Here is a 22,981-nt window from a genome sequence, read left to right on the forward strand (position 1 = left end):
TTTTCAGTACAAATCGGCAATTTCATACTTTAACCCCTATTATATCGATCAATATAACAGAAAAAAAAACAAAATGTTACAATCCAAAAATTCTTTTATTAGTTACATAAATTATAACAAAACATTATTAAATTAAAATGTAATAAAATACATTATTTCATGTATGTAAGTACATGCAATAATTTTTTTCGAGGGTCTAATACAAGCCAATATCGTCCGTGTTTTGTACAAAGGGCGAAAGCGCCTTTTACGATGTCGCCATCTTTTGCACACAACATAGATCTAACACGCATTTTCTGCACTGATGTAAAAATTGTAATTTGCAGATTGTAATTTATAGTACGTAAATGCCGTCGTTATGTCTATTGATTACAGATATTAGTATAGTTAGCGCTAGTGCGCTTTTCTAACTAAAGCAATATTAAATTATAAAAATATCAGTCTATAACAAAATATCAAAATAATCAGCAAATTAAGACATGTGTTTGTTTAGTGATGGGTAATAAATAAATAAACAAATAACAAATGTTACTTGTTACAGCGATACGTATATAATACCTATATGTTAATTTAAAAAATGGCACGGGTTCTATGAAATGTGTTAGTATTTATTTTGATGTGAAATAAAATAATCAGAAGGTGACTACAATCCATTTAGTCCCTTATAAAGTATCTAGTTGTAAAATATCGATCACAATCGTAATAGTGTTTTGTAACAGTGATACGGCAAATAGTCACGCCAAAAGCTCACGCGACGTCTGGCTCGGAATTTGGGTCTCATATTTAGGACACTGGCCATGAAGCCACACCCTTAAACTAACAAATGATGACACGTTGTTTCAGCTCTGTTTATTGCGTTTGTTTACATTTCTCTGCTGTCACAGTGATTACTGGGTTTCTGAGAGTAGGTGTAAAGTCGTGCATTCTTGAAAATCCACTAAACGTGCCGAGCATTTGTCTCCGTCAGTGTCTTGTCCGTAGAGATAGAATAGATAGTTTCTGTGTACACCATTAATGGACTCACCACATGTATTCACACGGAATCGCCACGAGCCGGTCAGAATAACCTCTATGTCCATGCAATAAGAGGGAAAAAGACGTTTCGCTTTTCGCTACCGCTCGGATCGCCGGCGCGAAATGCTCATACACAATTCATCGTACACTTGACCCTCTTAAGGCGCTGAATACCGTCAATTACGTTTCACTTTAAAGCGTTTTTAGCAAGATCTGTTGAAATTGTGGCAGTAGAAAAAATGTGTATTATTCTTCATCATATTATTATCTAAAATGTTGTTGTTTCCAAAACACTGGTACTTGACAGTCACTTAGTACTACAGACTGATCCTAAACTGTCATGTTTTATGTCTTCGGCCTTGTAACTGTTCTGCGGACTTCTAATATGATAAGCGTAGTAGATTTAATAAGCGTAGTTCCTCTTTCGTCTCACGTTGCCTAAATTCTAAAATTTTATCGAGTTCTTAGGTTTTCGCGATTGTTACACATAGGAAATGAAACTATTTTTCCGGATTTAAATCGCGTATAATTGTTTTTTCAAACAAACCGACGTTTCGGGCCCTTTACAGGTCCCATGGTCACGGTTGACTGAGGTGGTACAGTCTTCAACCAGTTATGTCTAATATTAATTGCAAACCACCCTATTTTTTCACTATAGTTACAATAGTTATTAATTAAATACCTTATTTTTAATTTTACAAAGAAAACATTCCAATTTACGCTACATTAAGTTTTACAAATTATTTTATTGAATGAATTTTTATTAAGTAATAATAAATTAAACTTAATAAAAATTCATTTTCAGTTCAGTTTCATTTCCTTCTAAAATTTTAGTTCTCCGCATATTATTCTTTCACACAGATGACTTGTTGGTCATGGAGACATGACTTAAATTTGCACGGAGACTAGCAGTGCGCGCTGGAAAGAGCCTCGATAAATATCGGTATCTCCCATGATGCGTATGATATAACCAAGAGTGTTGACCGGACCACGACGGAAGCCACGGCGTTTGTCCCAGTGCACACGTAAAATTACTCGAAATTGAATCATTCAATTGGTCCATAAATTCGGCGTAAAGACATTCATGTTACTCAATGCCGGTCAATTGATATTTCATTACATTGAATTCTTTTTATCACGCCTATAGCTTTCCGAACGGAAACAAACTGACCCGACCTGAACTGTTCTTGAATGAGAACAAACACAAGTGTAATTTTATTGTTACACCCTACAAAGCGAATAAATGTACGCCAAACTAATCGGCGGCATAGCATGAGTCTATTTTTGTATTATCCATGACCATTTCTGACTAGTCTCTCCAATTCGTCAAAAAAATTGAGATCATGTCTTTTTCGGGATTATGCCATTTCCGTTTTCTTTTCTTCCGGCATCTTTCCACTTATCGGGTTTTTACTTGTGTAATTTTTTTGTAGAATTAGTTGTTGTTTTACCTCGTTAATTAATATGTATAATTTCAATAATAATATGGGTGTTTCAGTTTTCCTCTATATTTTGCGTTGATACTAAATTGTTTTTCTACAGTATAGTTGATTCAGTTGACTTCTATTATTATAAAAACAAGTTTTCTTTTTTTTGGAATGGTATAAATATACGAGTATACGTGCATTTATTTCATTCATTAATTGCAACAACTGTTAGCATTGTTATAATGATCCTTCACAGAGTGATAAGTTTATTGGTAATTCTTCAGATATAATTTCAGATTTATATTAGTGGTCTCTCGTTCTCTACATATATTAACAGCAAACGTTTATGAGGAAGAAAATGATTAAGTACCAACTATGGAAAAATATTGTAAAACCCGCTTCAAAGGAAACATAAACTATAACATTCAGTTTCCTCATGTTACGTCTCTTGATAACAAACAGCATCAGGTGATTCAGTCAATGAATCACCTCTTCTCGTTCGAGTTTCTCTCAGGATTTGGAAGGCAGGAAATTTGGCTCGTACCCAAAAGTATGACTTCTCCACTCTCTCAGCGAATGTTAACGGCAGACAGTGTTGTAAACAACGCCTCATTGTTTTGATTTTTTTTATTATTCGCGCGAAACTTTTAATTACATTCTTACATTTATGAATGATATGCTCTTGGCGGTAGCCGTATAGCATTATATTTCCTTCTACGCTTGTTCCTGGACTTCTTTGTACGACCTCACCATTAAACTCCTTTCATTTGATTCATGTCAACGGTCGTATGGACGGTTTCCCGATACATATTACCACTATTAAGTGCACAAAATTGTGTAAAATTTTAATTGGTGTTAACTTCCAAACAAGTTTATCTTTCGAACGCTTAAATTTTTTTGGGATACCTAGTGATTGGACGAACAAATCGTGCGCCTGATGGTAAGCGACACGCGTATCCATAACAGTTGCAGTATCACATAGAGCTTATAATCGCAAAGACTTGAGCGGCATTGCCAATCCGCCCGTCACCCTGAGACAAAGTGGAAAAGTCTCATGTGCCTGTAGTTTCACCAGCGTCCCCATACCCTTCAAAACTGGAACTCAGTAATAGTCACATTACTGCTTGGCGGCAGAAATGGGTAAGATGGCAGTACTTACCTGGGCGAACTCTTTCACTAGGAGCCATTGACTTACAATTATTAAGTCAATGCTAGAAGCTATTAGAATATTCCCAATTCAAAATGAAACCTCATTTCTCTTACATAAGTTTTTTGTATCAAGATTAATCAATTTATCAAGATTTTTTGTAGACGTTTCAAATCGAATTTCGACTTCCATAATAAATGCTTTAAAGTCGATATCAGGTCGTCGTGTCACTGTGATCACTAAAACTTGATAAAAAAACCTTGACGTCACCTCCTCTCACTTTTAGATCCTGGATATTACGTAAACGCTTCTGATAATTCAATTTCGGATTTTACTAGTTCTTCATTCGTACATTAAATCTTTAGTCTCGTACATACAAATTTCATTGCTTTTGTGTTGATTGGAGGTTTTTCACGCTAAGTTACCAGTAAATCATAAGCCGTTTTGGTTTTTTAATGGGACGAACCTTCTCTGTCCCATGGACCTATCAATCGTCTTATTTGTGTATTTTCAGCAAACATTTCTGAACGGCGACTGACCTTCAAAAGCCCAATTCATGTTCCGAGAACTAATCCTTCAGCAATACGGTTTTACCACTTCAGAAATTAAAAGCTTAGCTTAGCTATGTATTCCACACAATTATGATTCAAAGTGTATTCCATAACATTTAAGCTTTTTTGAAAAGAGCAATCCCTAGAGTTTCTTGTTCGTACTTCTCAGGGAGGTCAGCGTAGTGAACGAGCAGTAGCTTCAAAAATGACGTTTTGAAGTGTAAAAATTTTACCTTTAGAATAAATGATTATTTGGCTTTGACTTTAAATAAAGTTAATTTGCCAAACTGGTCCCACCAGGAATGGAACCCGGGACCTCCGCATCCAGCGACCACAGTGCAAACCGTTAGATCACCACAGTCGTCAGATATGTACATTAATATATGTTTTTTATTTTAGTTTTTTATTATTTATTTGATTGCGATAAAAACTTTTGTCAGTTTTACCTTCGCCCGTAAGTTTCTGAAGTATGATATGTTTGTCTACAGCTTTTGTGAAGATGCACTTTTAAATTCAGCTATTTTTAACTATGTTTGTGGTGCAGTTCGGGTTCGGCTGATACTTATTCCATTTTTAATTGGGTGAGCAAAGATTCACTTTCAACGTTAATTGATATTATGATCAATAAGTATGGTTACATCTCTAGAACACGTGAACTTGACCGTACAGTCGTCCTTGACAAAGTCGTGAGAATTTTTATAATCCTCGCTAACTTTGCGTGTGACTTTGTACTGTTGAGCCTGTATCACTTTTGTAACACGATATAATGAAAAATTGTAAACCTTTTCTTTTATAAAATGAACCTTGTTATGAAGAAGTAATGGCGATGTGTGGACCAGGTGCGAGCGCAAATAATGATCTAGACAACCACACCAATTATCTGAGAGGATATTCCCTGTGCTACGAGTAACAGAGTACAATTCAGGGCACTATCCAGAACATGCAGATCAGAACCAATTTAGAAGCTTTATTTCTCAAACCCGAACCTGGCCTCATCTTGCACCCATTCAAACCGCTGAACCACCGAGGTCGTTAATTACATGTCGATGTTTTTATTTGTTTAATAATACCAGGTGACGGCACAAATAAGTCGTGCGCAGTTGCAGTGCCACTCGGAGCTTTAAATCGCAAAGATCTGAGGGACACTGCCACTGCGCCTGTCACCCTCAGACGTAAGTTGACAAGTCTCATGTGCCTGTAATTATCCTTCAAAACGGAAACGCAGCAATGTTCACATTATTGCTTGGCGGCAGAAAAAGTAAGGTGGCAGAACTTCCCTGGACAAACTCTTTCACAAGCAGCTCTGCTGCTACTATATATTATGTGTTATGATTTGAGGAACTTTTATTGACAAACTTACTAACAGATACTTAAGTATTTGAAAGAAGGTGGAGGTGAAGGTGCGTCACACACTACGCCACTCCCGTTATTTTGAAGAAAACACACGTTTGTTATAATTATTAATACAAAGATCGAACACTTAGAAAAAAATCCTTCGATCCGGTCGGATTCGAACCGACGTCGTCTTGCATACCGTGCCAGACGCTATACCAACTAAGACACGGAACGAACCAACGGACCTCACAATTTTTCTATGTGTTTAATGCAATACTATTGGATCAATAATTGTCTTTTTTTTCCTTATAATGAATGTAAGTATGCTAATTTGCAAGTAATGATAAATTAAATTTTTATTGAATTGATATTCAATTTTCTTTTGTGAAATGACTCCACTAGTTTGTTATAATTATTAATACAAAGATAGAACACTCAGAAAAAATTCCTTCGATCCGGTCGAATTCGAACGGACGTCTACTTGCATACCGTGCCAGACGCTATACCAACTAAGCCACGGAACGAACCAACGGACCTCACGAATTTTTCTATGTGCTTGCGTCGTGTCTTTGTATTTGGTTTTTCAACGACTTTTTAGTCGTAGCGCCGTCTATAAGAAATCTATGAAAGATTTATCACCCAGTTAGTACCATTACAGCTACCAGTGCTGGCGAGAGATGTCGCTATTCACTGTATTAATTAAATTTTTATTGAATTGATATTGATATTCTATTCTTTTTTGTGAAATTACTCCACTAGTTTGTTATAATTATTAATACAAAGACCGAACACTCAGAAAAAATTTAAACAAAACTTTTATGACGTGATAGTTTATTACATGATGACGAATAATAATTTATTACAATTTCTTGTTGAAATAAAACGACAAAAAATAAACTCTAAAATTGTGCACTATGGTCACCACCTACCAAGAATTCACCGTGTAACCCGAGCCGTAATAACAGACGCTGGATACCATTCCTATTTCGGTGACCTGCATTAAATCACTCAACTATAATCAGTAAACATTAAACTACAAACATCAAGTATTAATTTGTGAACATATTTATTAAGTGATAGTTGAACTGATCGATGAAAATTTAAAATTAGTTCTATTTTGAACATTAACTTCCAAAAACCTTTTTTACTGGCATTATTAATCATTGTTGTTTTCTCGCTGTTATTTTTTAATTTCTTTTCATTTACAGTTTTTCAAATCTATTGATTTCGTTGTACAAACGCATTAAGAAACCATAAACAATATAAAAATTACAAACTGTATACAGAAAATGTACTATGGTATTTTTCGTCATATTATTGGAAATAAACATTTGAAAAAGACTATTTCTTGATCATGCTTGACGTTTAAATCACGTTAAGCTCTATAAAATATTTGACAAACATCGCAATGCAGAATTTAGGAAAAACAGGTCAATGCCATCTAGCTGATTTTTAGTGAACTACCTGTATATGATAAGCCAAGTTGCTCAGTGAAGTTTATTCTATAAAATAGATTTGTTACAGTACCGTTTCTTTTTTCTTTTTCTGCTTAGGCAAAAAATTCGCACAAACAAACTACATGCCTTCTAACAAGTTTTCTTTTTTAATTTAGTCGCCATGTGACCAGGGAACCAAGGGGGAGCGTAATTACACATAAGTGTGTCATACACTACATCATCCAAACTTTAAAATGGTCAAAGAATACCTCATGATAAATCGCTTCGCAGCGATTCAGTATATTTTTAAATTACAAGGAGCAGGTTTAATAACCTGTTCTGATTTGTTAGTTATGTGACTTATCGGTTTTTCTTCTCATGTTTTGTCTCTTTTTGTAACACCAGATTTGCAAGTAGATGTTCGTAGAACCTCTGAGCTATTTACTCGTGGGTTTTGCGTTCTCGGTACTCAGACAGTAGAATTAACCCAAACAGAATTTATGATAATTATAATAGTATTTATTAATTACAGAGGGACGACCGGTCGCTACTGGCGCAATTCTTCTTTGCCGACGACGCGCTCAACATGGTAGCGGCCGAGCTGGACTCGTTCGATGGCCGCAAGGACCCCGATAGGTGTTCCACTCTTGTCAATCAACTCCGACATGCGCAGGTATGTATTACATAAGTTTGATTCATTCGCACTTACCTACAGAACATCGCAAAGTTACGGCTGTCTTTGGTTTGAGGGGTAACCCTACGGATGGGCCATAGCCAAGGATGGTAGTAGACCCTATCATTAGAACTATTAGGAGACGATTGTTCAGACACTTGTTATCTTTTGTTCAATGCCGTATAAGAATTGGAAAGATCTTTAATGTTTGTGTAGGGTCCCAAAAATAAGCATTCAAATGAATGGCAAATGCGTATATTATTAGTTATTATAAATCACTCGACAATGAATACAATTTTGGTAAACGTCTTGTAAGCGTGTTTTCGAAAATACACAAAAACGGTTGAACGCCATCTAGCGGAATCTTAGCTAAATTGTAAATATTTAGACGATATTAGAAGTCTCTAAATGTCGAACTCGTCAACAAGAAGATAACATTCTGCTAGTATCAGATCTAATATCTAAGTTTGATTACATTCTGTTAAGTAACTAAAGAAATATACTTGGGCAATGAATAGCTACCCTATATCAAAGTATTTAACTTTGCTCTTAACCAAAGTATAAGTACAATGTTTCATAGTCATTTTGGTATAATGAATGCCCTTGAAGACCATTCATTCGCAATCATTAAATAATTAAAAACGTTACATAAAGAATACAATACACAATCGTGTATTTTCCGACATAATGTAAGTAAATTTAATGTTGGACATTGAATATTATTACATAAACGACTTTTGCGTTTGTATGTATATGATTTATTATTATTTCTTATGATTATTTGGGTGTCGCCATTCTATATGTGGGGCGCACTAAAAGTTTCCGGAATGAATAAGAAAAAAATACTATAAATGGTCAGAAATGAACTTATTGTTTCTCAAAATATTCTCCGTTAGCGTTAATGCACTTTTTCATACGAATTAACCAATTTAGAAAACATTTATGCCACTCCTCCGTGACAATTTCTGAAATATATTTTTCATACTCTTCGACAGCCTCTTCAGGTGAAGAAAATCGTTGATCGCGTAACTGGTTCTTAATTTTTGGAAATAAATAAAAGTCACAAGATGCCAGGTCTTGACTGTACGCGGGATGGCTCATAAGGTCAACGTTGTTCACCTTCAAAAAGTAATTTGTCTGTCTGGCCGTGTGAGAACTGGCATTATCGTGGTGCAAGATGAGGCGTTTACGGTTATATTTACGGAGTTTGTCAATAACTTCCAGCGAATAAATGGTCGTGTACCAATCACTATTCATGATACAACGATTGTCCAAAGCAACAGTAGCCACATGTCCAGTTGTTTTTATTAAAAAAAGACTCAATCATGCGCTTAGAGGCACTTTGCATGCGCGCCACTTCGGTTGGTTTCAGCTCTCTCGAAAGACCCATACGCTCGATTGCTGCTTTGTTTTGAGATCGTAACTATAAATCCATGTTTCGTCACCTGTTACCATGTCCCATACCAAATTTGACGCCCCTTCGTTGGATCTGGTAAGCATGGCATTTGTATCAAAAGATGCGATCCGTTTTTTGAGCCTCAGTCAAATTGTGTGGGATCCACAGAGATCACAAGCTTTTTTACACCCAAATGTTTGTGTAGTATTGATTGTATTTGACTCATGCCTACGCCTAAATATGTCCGAATTTCATGGTATGTCACATGCCTGTCTGTTTTGATCATACGGCGCACAGCATCGATGTTTTTGTTGTTCACAGCAGTGGACGGGCGACCATCACGAAATTTGTAACTAGATTCACACGACCGCGTTTGAATTCTGCAAACCAGCTATAAATAGTTGTCTTGCATGGTGCTTCATCGCTAAAAGCAGTTTGAAGACGAGCGAAGCTCCGCTGAGCTGTTAAATTACACTTAAAGTCGTAGAAAATCATATTACGAAAATTTTTACGAGTTGAATCCCTGGCGATATATATATGATAGACAACCAATTTCTAAAATGACGCCACAATCTAAAAACAAGTGACAGTCAGATGAAATAAACTGTATTGTACAGCCAAAGAGTTCCATTTTCAAATGTTGTAATTACTTTTTAAATATTGTTTATGTAAGTGGCCAGTTCCGGAAACTTATAGTGCGTCCTTATAGTCTTTATTTTATTTTCGACGTTATTATTAAAGATATATATATATGCATATAAAATTGTTGACGGATTTAAAATAATTGCTATATAAGTCTTTAGTTTTCAAAAGTGGAGAAAAGTATGTCCAAGGGCATGTCGGTTTCGTCGGCATATTTATTTAAATGTACAATCAAACTGTCGTATACAATTATAAATAAAAACATCCTAATCAAACGATAAAATCGATTGTTACATTTAACATGAAATGTGTTAAAATTTTTTGAATAAATCAATATATTATAAATGACTAACATTTAATATTGCAAGGTAAGCAAAACAAAAGAATATTAAGTTTTATTAGTCGATATTTCACAAGCGTAGTGGCGATCGCGTTGGATTTGTCTAGTGTCCTACGAAAATGCGGATCTTCTAACACGTTAAATTATTTCCATCCGTCCGTATCCGTATGAGTCGCCAACATGAGAGACGGTTATGAAATATATTTAGGTGATGTTCGAATTTAAATTTTAAAATTGCCAACTGTCATCGCCATAGCATCAGAAAAAAACAAAAGCTCTCTAAACTGTTCTACCTGTATCTGAGTTTATAAGAACGATGACCCCGGTCTGACAACAGACTCAGATTGTAGTCCAGTCAGATCGATGGAGTTTTTCTTTATGTTATTCGATCTTTCGATTGTAATTAATAGTAATAACAAGCTAGCGGTGTATTTAAAAAAATAATATCCTGGTGATGTTTTTCGTCAATCATATTCAATAAAATAAATGTTGAAACCATTCTGTCGTTACCATGCATCGTTAATTATTTCACATCCTGATCGTTCAAAAACAATATCCGTTCACAACAAACTTCGTAAAAAATGTAATTCTTTTTCAAATTTTGTTTCCATTTCTTAATTTTTTTTAACAAAATTCGGGAATTTTAAATATGGCTGTTTACAAAAATAACAGAAAATGATCAAAAAATAAAGTTGGCGTAGTGGTCATTGAAGGTATCGAGATGTAACGATAATGATCAGAACAATTCATACCTCAAACTTGAGTTGTAACAATATCGATCTTTCACCCCTATTGTTAGCATGTAATTACATTAGCTCGGTTACCGTAAACAAACTCAGGAATTTTCCTAACCGACTTAACGGTTCGCTAAATTGAGTTTTCTTTACAATACATTGACCTGGTACAGTCGTCATCAAAACGGTTAAATTAACGTTTGGGAGTCGAAAATTTGTTCAAAATATTTGCATACCATAATTTTTGTCCATTGATATATTTTTTATTTTTATCAAATGTATATTATGTTTCTTTCGTTTTCGTTATATTGTTGTTTTTAGTTTTTTTTTCCAATCCTATTGCCTTTAACTGTACTTAGTCATTAATTACTAAAATTTTAGCACCGTTCGTTATCACTTTCCTTAGTTCAGTTTTTTCTTCTTCTGCAAAGTACGATTAAATATAATTGAGAACGACAAGGTTCTACAACAACCGTTGAAACTGTTATTTGTGCAACCTTGTCGTTTTCAAATAAAGGAAGGTCTTTCCGTTTCATAATTTTCAAGATGCTTTAATTTGTTTGATAATGTTTCTCTACTCAAGGCGGTACGCCAAAAATAAGTCTTAGTAAGACAGAATGAGAGAGATTGCAAAAATACAAATAAATGATGGCAATAATGGCAAGTTTGACACCAATATTTATTTAAAACAAATTATCATATTTTAAGTTTAAAAGTAATATATTATAAGTATGCGCAGATTCTTGCATTATGAAATAAAACTAACTAGATAACAATCTAATAGTCGAGCTCGTAGATTTTCATGATAACAATCACGAATCGATTATAAAACAATTTTTCGGCTCTAAATCTATATACGCGTGTTTGTTTTTTTAACCGATCTAACGTTTCGGGCTCTTCACTCGTCCCATGGTCACAGTGGTCACGTCAATTTGAAAAAAAACGAATAATTCGATCCGAAAATTTTATTTTTCATGATAACGAGCAAGTCGTGCGAATGGTGATAAGCGATACGCTTGTTCATAACTGTTGCAGCGCAGCTCAGAGGTTTAAATCACACAGATCTGAGGGCTACTGTGCCCATCACCCTGAGACATAAGACACCCTAAAACGCACTTACATTACTGCTTGTCGGCAGAAATAGGTAAGGTGGTAGTACTTCCATGGGCGAACGCATTCACAGGTAGCTCTATTGCTCTACTGAATCTAATTTAAATATGTATTGCAAATATGCAACGGGACTGCCACGCAGAGGCCCCAGGTTCGATTCCCGGGCCGGGATAAATATTTGTATGGCCTACATTTATTTCTCTCGTGAGTTTGGGTGTAATTTGTGGTTGTCTATGTGTGTGTCCATGGCACCTGCGACACAGGGTTTCCTTAGTGCGGGGCTACGTTGAATGTGTGCGTTATTATTATTATTAATTATTTGACAAGCAAATGGAAACAAACGGGGTGTAAGTTTCTTATATTTCACACCTTATGCGTTATACTGCTCGTGAATGTTTTGGAATTTTAATTACCGTTTTCACTCAAGTACAAGTGTGTGTTTGATAATTTTTGGTGTGTTATTAACCGTTGCGGGCTACGGCAGGATATCAGCGAGGCAATTAAGAGTCATTGACCTATTTGTTTTATTTGTCATATTATTAATTTGTATATACTTTTTGTGTTATATTGCTTTTTCATTATTTCTTATAAAGCAAAACAGGAGTAGAGCTAGAAGCAGTAGAGCTCCTTGTGAGAAAGAGTTCGTCCATGGAAGTACTGCCTACCTTACCTATTTCTGCCGCCAAGCAGTAATGTGAACCTTGCTACGTTCAAATTTTTAAGGATAAGGGTGCTGGTGAAATTACAGGTACTTGGGACTCGTTAACTTATATGTCTCAGGGCAATGGGAATGCCACTCAGATCTTTGCGACTTAAAAGTTGTGTCGCTTTCCATCAGGCGCACGACTTGTTCATCCCGTCACTTGGAGTCAAGAAAAATAAAAATATAACCTTACTAATTACGAGCTAGTCTTTTTACAAGACTAATAGGCAATTTTAATTCAAATTAATATTAAAATAAATTTATTTTTTTAATTTATTTTTGAAATAAAAGTTACATTGTTTTGACTGATTTTTATTGAAACAAAACATATGAACAGACCTTTCGCTGAAATATATTACTAAGTAATAGCAGTAATATAGCATCTGAAAGAGGTATAATTTGACTAATTAAAATGCTCTATTATTGTGTTTACTACAATATTTTAAACCTAAATTACAAAGAAGTCACATGCGAAATATTCACTCTAAGGGCGCTTTACACTGGGTCGTCGGCCGACCTTCCGCAGACTAATTCGCCTTACCAAAGGCGAAGCACCCAATCGCCTCGGTCGACTTCGGCTGCAAACTACCATCGTCAGACGACTCGTGTAAATAACACCGGGTAGTTTGCCGCCTTCGTCGGCGGTGGGCAAGCGTGTATCGCCTGACGACTTGGTGTAAATGCGCCTTCAGATGACTATAAGGACAATTTGCTAATCAAATATAGTAATTTTGATTTTGACACCGACAAAACACATACCATAAATTCAAATCTATAAGCCACTTTTTCTCCTTTCAATTTAATGGAGTGAGGGGAATTTGTCTAGGAATCATCGTAATAATTCCATGTGTTAATAGTTTAAATTATTTCTCTACCATGACTTTACATCGTGGACAATCGCCAGTGACCGCGTAAAATATTTGCCAATTATGTATGGTTAATTGTTCAACACCCGTAGCGGTGACGAACATTTTTCATATAAATATTTTAAACGACGATCGACAATGCCAACACATGGTAGAGGTAAAGTACATATTCAGCCTCGGCAATGAAGGTTGCCTTCATTAGTAGCGGCGTCCGTTGCATTATAACAGCCGTACTTGCGGCCCGCTGTCAAATTGAATTGCAATTGATTTGATTTGTTAAACAAACCAGTGTGACTTGAGACAATCCAAGCGGACGCCTTAAATCATCTTGAAGATTGTACTGGAGCTGCTAGTGGCACCTCTAGAGAAAAACAATGCCTCCTACTAGCCGTACTGTGACAACTATTATTATTGTATAATATTGAAGTTATTCTTTGGTTGCATCCCCTTTGCAACTCCTGAATTTTTATCCCACGATTATGATTGAATGAACTTTTTGTTTAACAGTTGTACTTACATTACTGTTGTGTTGTCATTATTTTTTGTGGGCAATAAAGATGTGTCATTCGTTCATTCATTCTAAGTATTTAATACCAGTGGTAATTAGGTACTGGTACGTAAATGTATGTCACAGCAAAGTAACCACCTGTTTCGTTAAGCTGCAATGCACAACGTTATAAAACACTTAAATCTCGAAGAGTTCTCCTTAATAGTATGATATCACTTATGAAATCTGCACGCTCTGTTTATTTTATATTATAACACATTTTAATTAATTTCGGAACTCGGGCGCGGTTATTATAAAGTGGGCAGTGGGCATAACGTCTTTACGTGTATTTATTTTACGTTTTCATTCATTTCATTCATTCCCACATTTAGAGATAAGTGTACAGGAACTTTACAATTTAGATTCCACCCTCACCGTTCCTTCGGTCGACTAAACGAACTCCGGAACACTCCATCCTTCTGTCGTTGATATACCACTCATTCGCACGCAGCGCTTCCTCCTTCTTAATACGTATGGCAAAGAAACACTACCTGGTATGTCTGTATTTCCCGAAAATTGCGATTCGGGATTATTCAAGTATAGAATGAATAGGCATTTTTTAGACAAACGCGTGTCATCGTTCGTTCACATCATCGTCTGGAATCGGGGCGAACTGTGTGCCTGTATTAAAAAAAAGTTCTATAGTACGTTATTTTAAAAGAAAATAATGGGTTTGAAATTAAAATTATTTGATTAGTTGACTTTGAATGGAAATGAGTCATATTATACATTTTAGTTTGTTTTTGTTCTCCAGTGTGTTCAGGTTAAGAGTACGTCCAGGACGTACTGCCACCTTATTTTACCTATTTCAGCCGCCAAGCAGTAACGTGAGCGTTACTGCGTTCCTTCGAAGGGTAAAAATTACTGGCACATGGGAGTTGTCAACTTAAGTCGCAGGGTGGCGGGCACAGTGGCAGTGCCTCTAAGATCTTTGCCATTAAAGCCCTGAGTGGCATTGCAACTGTTAGGGATAGGCGTGTCGCCACCACCAGGTGCTTGGCATGGCTTGTTCGTCCCGTTGCTTAGTACTATAAAAAAAGTTCGTAGCGGTCTCAGCTTTTTTGGTGCTTTAGTAATCTGATGATTCGCCATTATCTCGTTTTTCTTTTCTTTTAGTTATTTATTAGTAATTCCCTCATGTTAGGTACCGTACCGTGAAGCATATCCTTAAAATTCAAACGATCTGTGCTGCATATTCAGAAATAAATTTTAAATAAAATGATTTGAATGATTTAAACGTGAAATCTAATTTCACATTGTGTGTGTTAATTTTTTTTCATTAAAGACTTGTTAATATTGCGTATTATGTTCGGTCTCTTATTTGTATTTGATTTAAGTTTTTTAATTATATTTTTCTTTCTAACACAATCACTGTTGTTAAGGAAATAAATAAAAAATATACTTATTATGTAGGAAGCACGTGCGTATTTTTCTTTTTTAAATATTTTTAATGCGCTGAGTTTTTTTACAGCATTTTTTTATAAATCACATATATTATCGCTATTGTAATATATTTTTTGTGGGCGTTTCAAGGATTTTTTTTATTGAAGTTGGCACCCACTTAAATTTGTTCATTTATTGGCTACGAAGCCACTCATTATGGTACCGAACACTCATTATGGGAGCGACATAACGTGCGTGATACTGGTATTCTCGCTTAGAGACCTCGTGCTTTATGTCGCTCTCGCGCAAGTCTTGCTAGCCCTACTGCATGAACATATTATTTTGAAAAAGTGTTTACGTATAATTAGTTTTTTTTAACTGACTTCAAACAGTATATGTCCCATTTAAATTTAAAGAAAATATTCCACCTCTATCGGTGGCGAACTAGACGATGAATCCGATTTCGCGCACTTTCTGGTAACCGATTTGAATAAAACTTGACAAATAGAATACGAAATGACGACCTGTAAAGGGCCCGAAACCTTGGTTTGTTTGAAAAATACAAGAGAAATACGCGCTTTAAATCCGGAAAAATAGTTTTATTGCCTATGTGTAACAATCGCGAAAACCTAAAAACTCGATATTTGGCAAATTGATTTAATTCCACGAACTTTTCAGGTCGGCTTTTTGAAAAAAAAAAAAATTGACAATTATTTTGTACGATTTGTTATTCAGTTTTTCATTATTGTATCATGTTCTCTAACCGAATCACGTTAAGTGTTTATTAACTTTTGAATTTGAAGTAGAAAATAGCAACAGAAATACCCGCAAATGAATTGGTAAGAACCTTATGTTTACATAGCGAGCGTTCTTATTACTGTTTTCTCAATACAGATTTGACCTACTAACACATAGCTGTTAAGTGGCTTTGACAGCTTCCTAGTAATTGGCGTAATGTACATATAAATATTATTGTTTGTCGTATAGTGGTAACTACACATTTGGCGATTATTTGTGCCGTTATAAGAATGTCAATGAATTGAGTTTTGTACAACTGACAAGGATGATACTTCATATGGTTGTGCTGAAACACATGCCGTGCCTTGCAAAACTGTTTACGTACAAAATTTTTTTTCTTTAATATGACGCGGTGGCAGAATGAGGTATTTACAGAATATATCACGGACATCCCCTTTGTATCATCGGGGGACTAGACGTAGGCTAGGGTTCCATCCGTATTTTGTGTATATACCCAAAATTCGCTTGAAACGTTTCGCTTCCATATTTACATGGCATACGGTATTGGAATGGATTTTTCTGCCTGCATATTTGTTCCCTGAACGCTATGAATTATGCGTATTTTACGCTTTGTCCACGAGCCTGCAAGGGGAATAAGAGTTGGATTCTACTTGTCAACACGCATCAGCACTTCCTATATTATATATGGAATTAATACTACGTTTGGTGCTAACGTGTGCGATATAATCTGTATTAGCCGAGATCGGAGTGTGGCAGACTAAAGCGCACACAATCTTAGGCAGTTCGGGATCCTTACCCAACGCTTTGAAAACTTTGTGCTTTAGGGGAACTGGGAACGGTATGCACTCACAATATCAACCAATCCTATATAACATAGATTAGTTCGTATAACATTTTATCAATTCTTAGTTAATCACCTCGATGCGATACGTAATTTGGCAATGACAAGGCATGTTTATATTAAACCGTATGTGTTTATATTTCTTTTGGCCTTCTGTGTAATGGTTGGAACATTTTAAAATCATTTTTTACTCAATTAGTTTTAGAATATAGTTAAGTAGAATTTCATTATAGTATTTGGGATATCTAAAATGTTTTTTCTGTACTCAGGACGTCTGCAATACGTACGTACGTTTACAGTTTCAGTCAGTACGCGTAACCCTGGGGTGCAACTAATATAATAATAATGTTCTAGACAACAACAATTACCTAATCTCCACCACTGTACTGTGAGTACCAGGGCAACGCACTATTCAGAACACACAGAACAGTACCAAACTAGAAAACTGTATTCTAAATTGGGAATCGAACCCGGGACCTCCACATTCAGCGTCTACATTTCAAACATATTATAGACGAGTACGGTAACTCCATACAAACGTAGCAGCGTTGATTATGTGTGTACGCGAGCGCTGCGCGCCGTGTGTGGACGCACACATTCGCGTAATCTCGCGATGCGTTCGCGTTGCATAGTGCTGGTTGTCTGACGTGCCTGTCACTATTATGTGTTAGTTTGTGCGTTAACAGTTGCTCTCACTTATAATAATATGGACCATTATATGGATTATTATATGGACTGTTTCTACATAGACATAAAGCTCAATTCCGTGTCAAATGGCATGTGATACAATACTGGATCACAAACTGGTGAAACTATCTCCCTTGTTAAAATTCAAGGCGAGAGTGAATAGGCATTATTTGGGTGTGCATGCTCCATCGTCCTCATCGTCACTTTCTATAAGGTGAGATGGAGGCCAAATGCGCACTTATAATCTATAAAAAATAATAATTAGGACGTTTTTTAAATTTCAATGGCCTCTCGCAGTGTCCTGGGTGGATAACGGACTTCTTTTGCATGAACCTGGGGTTTGTCGAACTTAATTGAGTGTGTACGTTTATCCATGACATGCTCACATACTGCAGACTTATTTACGAGATTGTGTTGACATCCTATATGTTCTTTGACGCGGGTAGAGATAATAAGGACGCGATTTAGTTCCAAAGAAAGAGTTTAATTTCCTATAAGAATCATATTATTAAGAGTCGATACTACCTCAGCTCGAATTCACATTTTTCCCATACCAGTTCGGTTCATTTTGATTGGGTCGAGCGGCAGGGACACTGGCTTTATTTCAGAATTTATTTTTGTACAAACGAAACACACACGCGCTTGGCCACAATCTCACATAATGTTAAGCGACGATGTGACCGACGATGGGACGCGTTTGCCTAAAAAATGCCTATTCACTCTAGCCTTGTATAGCCCTAAAATTTGAAAAATCTATATCGTATAGTATAAGTCTGACGAAACATTTAGGCGCCGGCTGGAAGACCTTTTCGTGAAAAATCCTATATATTCTGTAAAAGAATTTATGGCCTTTAAATTGTAACGAATTCAGTATTTTCTATTTTTATTCTAATTTTTACCGCATTAACATATTCTTGTATAATTGTTATTATGACGATCCTTGATGGAGAATGATATTTGATATGTAATTTAATGACAACAATATTATATAATGAATTGTTAATTTTGTAATTATTGTGTGCTTTTCTTATAATTTTCCTTTTTGTCTGACGATCTCAATATAATTTCTTATACTTTGACATGTAGTGCAATTTATACTGTAATGTTATATTTGAGAAATAAATGAATCTGAATCTGATTCTGAATCTAAGTCTTCTATTTAGATCAGTTTATTTGAAAAAAGAAAAAAATTGTGTGAAAATTTCGAGGTAAGTTTGTGTTTTTTACAATCGTGAAAATGTTTAGGAATTGTGATTTTACACCTTATAGTAATCAGCGTATATCCTCAGTCGTACTACTTATATATTTATTCCAAAGTTATTGTCAATACTTTCACTGTTATGTGGAATCGACCAAAAGCCATTGAGGTTGTATAAACTCTTAAATGAGAGTTTGCGCAACTACAAATTTGTTCTAGCATTAAAAACAAAAAATTCCATAGAATATTCGCTGTTGTAAACAGGATTGTTACGTACACTTCAACAAATGCATTTTTTGCTTGGAGTTTTCCAAGTAAATGATTTGCGCCGCGTGCACATGAGTCACGGCGCGCACACGCACTGGTAAGGTCGTCCATTCTGATAGCGTCATACCTACACAACGCCATATGTCGCGCAGCTCTTTGTAATAAGCAAGGTTTTATAAACATTGTAATAATTATCTATGCTGCTGATTGAACATGAATTATGGGTACAGTAAAAGCGTCGTTATAAAGCGTATTTAATTTTTTTTTTATAATATTAAGTGACGGGACGAACAAGTCGTGCGCCTGGTGGAAAGCGACACGCCTGTCCATAATAGTTTCAGTGCCACTCAGAGCTTTAAATCGCAAAGATCTGAGGGGCATTCCCACTGCGCCCGTCACCTTGAGCGGGACTATATTATGACTTGAAATTCAAAAGTTAAGACTATTAATTACGATAGCTTCGCTGAGAAATACTTATTTGTTATTATATTGTTCTTTTTCTCCTTATGATAAAAGTTAATTTAAATGTTACGTAAAATTACAAATAACATTGCGTTAATTTTCTTTAAAATGTACACATAGTAGTATTGTCAATCCCCACTGGGGCTTTTCGATACAAAAGCGCATTCCGAGACGCCGTCTTGTCGATAAGTAAGAATTGTAGGCAAATCATTTTTAGTAGCAGTAGAGTTCTTTGTGAAAGAATTCAGGGAATCCAGGGAATTACTACAAAGTTACCTATTTCTGCCGCCAAAGAGTAATATAAGCATTACTGTGCGTTTCGGTTTTAAAGGGTGCTGATGAAATTACCTATCTGTAGTCCGACATGACATTTTCCAGAAATAACGTTTGCTCGAATTTTCATAACTTCGAAAGTAATTTTGAGAGGAGAATGTTTTTTCTTTTAAACCTAACTTGACCAAACCTAATCGTGTCTTTGCGATAAACATCCAAACTGAAAGAACAACGGTTTCGTTATAATTCGGAAAAAAATTCGAGTTTGTGATAGGTTGCCTTACAGGACCATGGGACTTGTCAACTTATGTCCCAGGGTGACCGGCGCAGTCGCAGTGCCCCTACGATCTTTTCAATTTAAAGCTCGGAGTGGTAGTGGAATTGCTATGAAAAGGCTTGTCGCCTATCGCTTGGTTCATCCCATCACTTGGTATAATAAGAAAAATATCCGACTACCATACTTATTATTATTTCTGTATTACTCAGTTGTATTCTTTTGTGCTGTTATTGTGACTTATTATTATATAATCACGTGACAATATTGGGCCAATACTCGATTCGATTCTTTCCGATGAATAACAAGCCTTTGAGATTGGCCGCAACTCTAGAAGGTTCTCGATAAGTGTAATAAACAATATCACGACAACATTATATCTAAATGTGTATTTAAGAATATACTCTGTTTTACACTTCGTATGTAGGCTCAATTTACATCGCCACGGAATAGAAACGAATTTTTGTGAAGCATAATTAACTTTTAACTTTTTTAACAAATCGCAGGTCGCGAGTCGTCTGGAAAATTCTCTCCCGCAGTCTCGGGAATTCCTGCAGTTACCGTATACGTTACACAAATTTTTCATTACCGATCCGCGGCAATGTAAAGTGAGCCTTAGAATCACTCTTATGATGTGGTGTAGAGTTGTATATAGAGTATATAGTAGTATATATGTCCAATTAACAAGACCCCTTTCATGGATCTACGTCCGGCGTTGGCACCATTACGCATTGACATAGTACAGTTTCAAGTTAAGTGAGCGAAATATGATTCACCGCTTACGAACACTCCATTTATATACAGGTTGTTGAAGAAGGGGCCATTTTTAAAATGTTTTCGGATAGCGTTTTTACGTTTGCAAATTCAAAAATAAAAATCATTAAAAATAGTCCGTTGAACTAAATATAAATACTTTAGAAGTAACTTTTACATTTATGTTTGTGTACGCAGAATACTGTGGCCAATCCGGATATTTATAAAAATAATTTTGAAATTAGGTAGCGCTTAACTTTTGTTATGTTTCAATCGTCGATATGAAATTTCATGAAATTAAAGAAGAATCAATTCCACTTTCCATACGAATTTTCCAATCTGCTGGTCTTTTTTTATTAGGATGAGGAAAAAAATGTCACCCTCATAAAATTTCTAACTTACTCTTTTCCACCCTTTGTAAATATAAGGTTTCAGATGGTCCCCATTGTTGGTATTTTAATGCATTAAACAGGGCCTTAAAAGAATTTCAGATAATAAATTAGTACCTTATATGTATGTTTTACTTTAACATTGGATCGTATTTAGAGGGTGAATGCTTCGAGGCATAGTGACAATGTTAACGTTTACTTGTGTTGCATCTGCGGTAACCTTAGCTATGTTTTGCTTGCCATCTGTCAGAGATATTATCTCAGGTCTGAAAAAAAAATTGCCATCGAAAGAACAGAGGTAGTAACCATTTTGAAAATTAAAAGCAGTATTTCGATTTTTTAGTTATTATTTTTAAAATTGTAATAATCACAAAATAATCAATATTAGACATAACTGGTTGAAGACTGTACCACCTCAATCAACCGTGTCCATGGGACCTGTAAAGGGCCGGAAACGTCGGTTTGTTTGAAAAAACAAATATACGCGATTTAAATCCGGAAAAATAGTTTCATTTCCTATGTGTAACAATCGCGAAAACCTAAGAAAAAATATATTAATTAAAACTTCCTGTTTATGGCTTAGGTTGTTACCACCTTAAATATGGTCCACTATGTACCGTACACCCTGTATGTATTGTTATCATGGTTCTGCAATATGAAAACAATAGTTCGATTTCAACGACGTTGATTCGTTATTAACTAATAGTGATGTATAATAGTAATTTACTTGTCCTCAATTGATTGTTTTTATACTAACAGCTTTGTCCTCGTTGTAAACACATTCATATAATAACCGCAATATTTATAATGAAAATTGTGGAATATAAAGTTCAATTCAAATGTTTAATATACATCACTTTACGATTTGGTTATTCAGGGCTGAGAGCACATTGTCCAGACGGCTTGTAAGACTCTTATATCTTTTTTTACGCCTTTGGCAGCCGGCCGTAACCGCAGAATTTTAATTCAAACAACGTTTGTCTTTCCCATCGTATTTTGACGTAGTCTTTATGATCTTTTTTAGCCTTTAATGACGTCACCGTATTATGATATAGCAATGTTATATTGCCTATTAAAAACTTCTTTTCGGTGCTTACTTAATGATTTTGACGTGTACACTCTGTTTATGTCATAAGTGTTGTTGGTCATAGTTTTGTGAACCACGGAGTACTGTTAGTACGGTGTAGCCTAGTTGGAAAGAACGTCTTTATTCCATGTAGCAGATTCAGAGAAAAATTTGCGGCATTAGAAACTTCGTCTTAGACATCTCGAGTTGGTAAGTTTTTCAATACCATGTGTCCATCTACATGGACAAATTCATACAAATCTACAGTTGTATGAATCGAAATGATGACGCGCCGATTATAAGAGCGTGCTTCCATTTTAGTAAACTTGTTTTTAACCACAATGTCGTTTGCCATCTGCCTCATCGTCATGTGCGATTATGGCCAAAGGTGTGTCATTAACATTATTGTACGCTAGTGCGGGCAGATCATCTGCAAGCGTACCGATTTTAAAAGTCTTCAAAGAAAAGAGTATGGTTATCACAAGCGATTACTCCGTCATTTGTCATTATTTATCAAAAAAAAAAAACATCTTGACTATTTAGATCCCTGATAAATAAGCGTCATTAACTGCCTCCATGGCCGAACGGTTACCATGCCGGACTGCCATGCAGAGGTCCCAGGTTCGATTCCCGGGCCGGGAGAAATATTTGTATGGCCTACATTTGTTTGTCTCGTGAGTTTGGGTGTAATTTGTAATTGTCTATTTG

The 22,981-nt window shown here is 35.6% G+C and overlaps 1 protein-coding gene across 1 annotated transcript in view; it reads left to right on the top strand.

Annotated features, from left to right (window-relative positions):
- Positions 1-22,981, top strand: part of LOC113232387 (lateral signaling target protein 2 homolog) — a 76,299-nt gene that overhangs the window by 10,612 nt on the left and 42,706 nt on the right. The window contains exon 2 of the mRNA XM_026467087.1: positions 7,443-7,583. Within this exon, the coding sequence (XP_026322872.1) occupies positions 7,443-7,583 (141 nt within the window). The remainder of the gene's footprint in view (positions 1-7,442; positions 7,584-22,981) is intronic.

This window comes from Hyposmocoma kahamanoa, unplaced genomic scaffold (genome assembly GCF_003589595.1).
Source record: "Hyposmocoma kahamanoa isolate Upper Pololo Valley unplaced genomic scaffold, ASM358959v1 76, whole genome shotgun sequence".
NCBI classification, from domain to species: Eukaryota; Metazoa; Arthropoda; class Insecta; order Lepidoptera; family Cosmopterigidae; genus Hyposmocoma; species Hyposmocoma kahamanoa.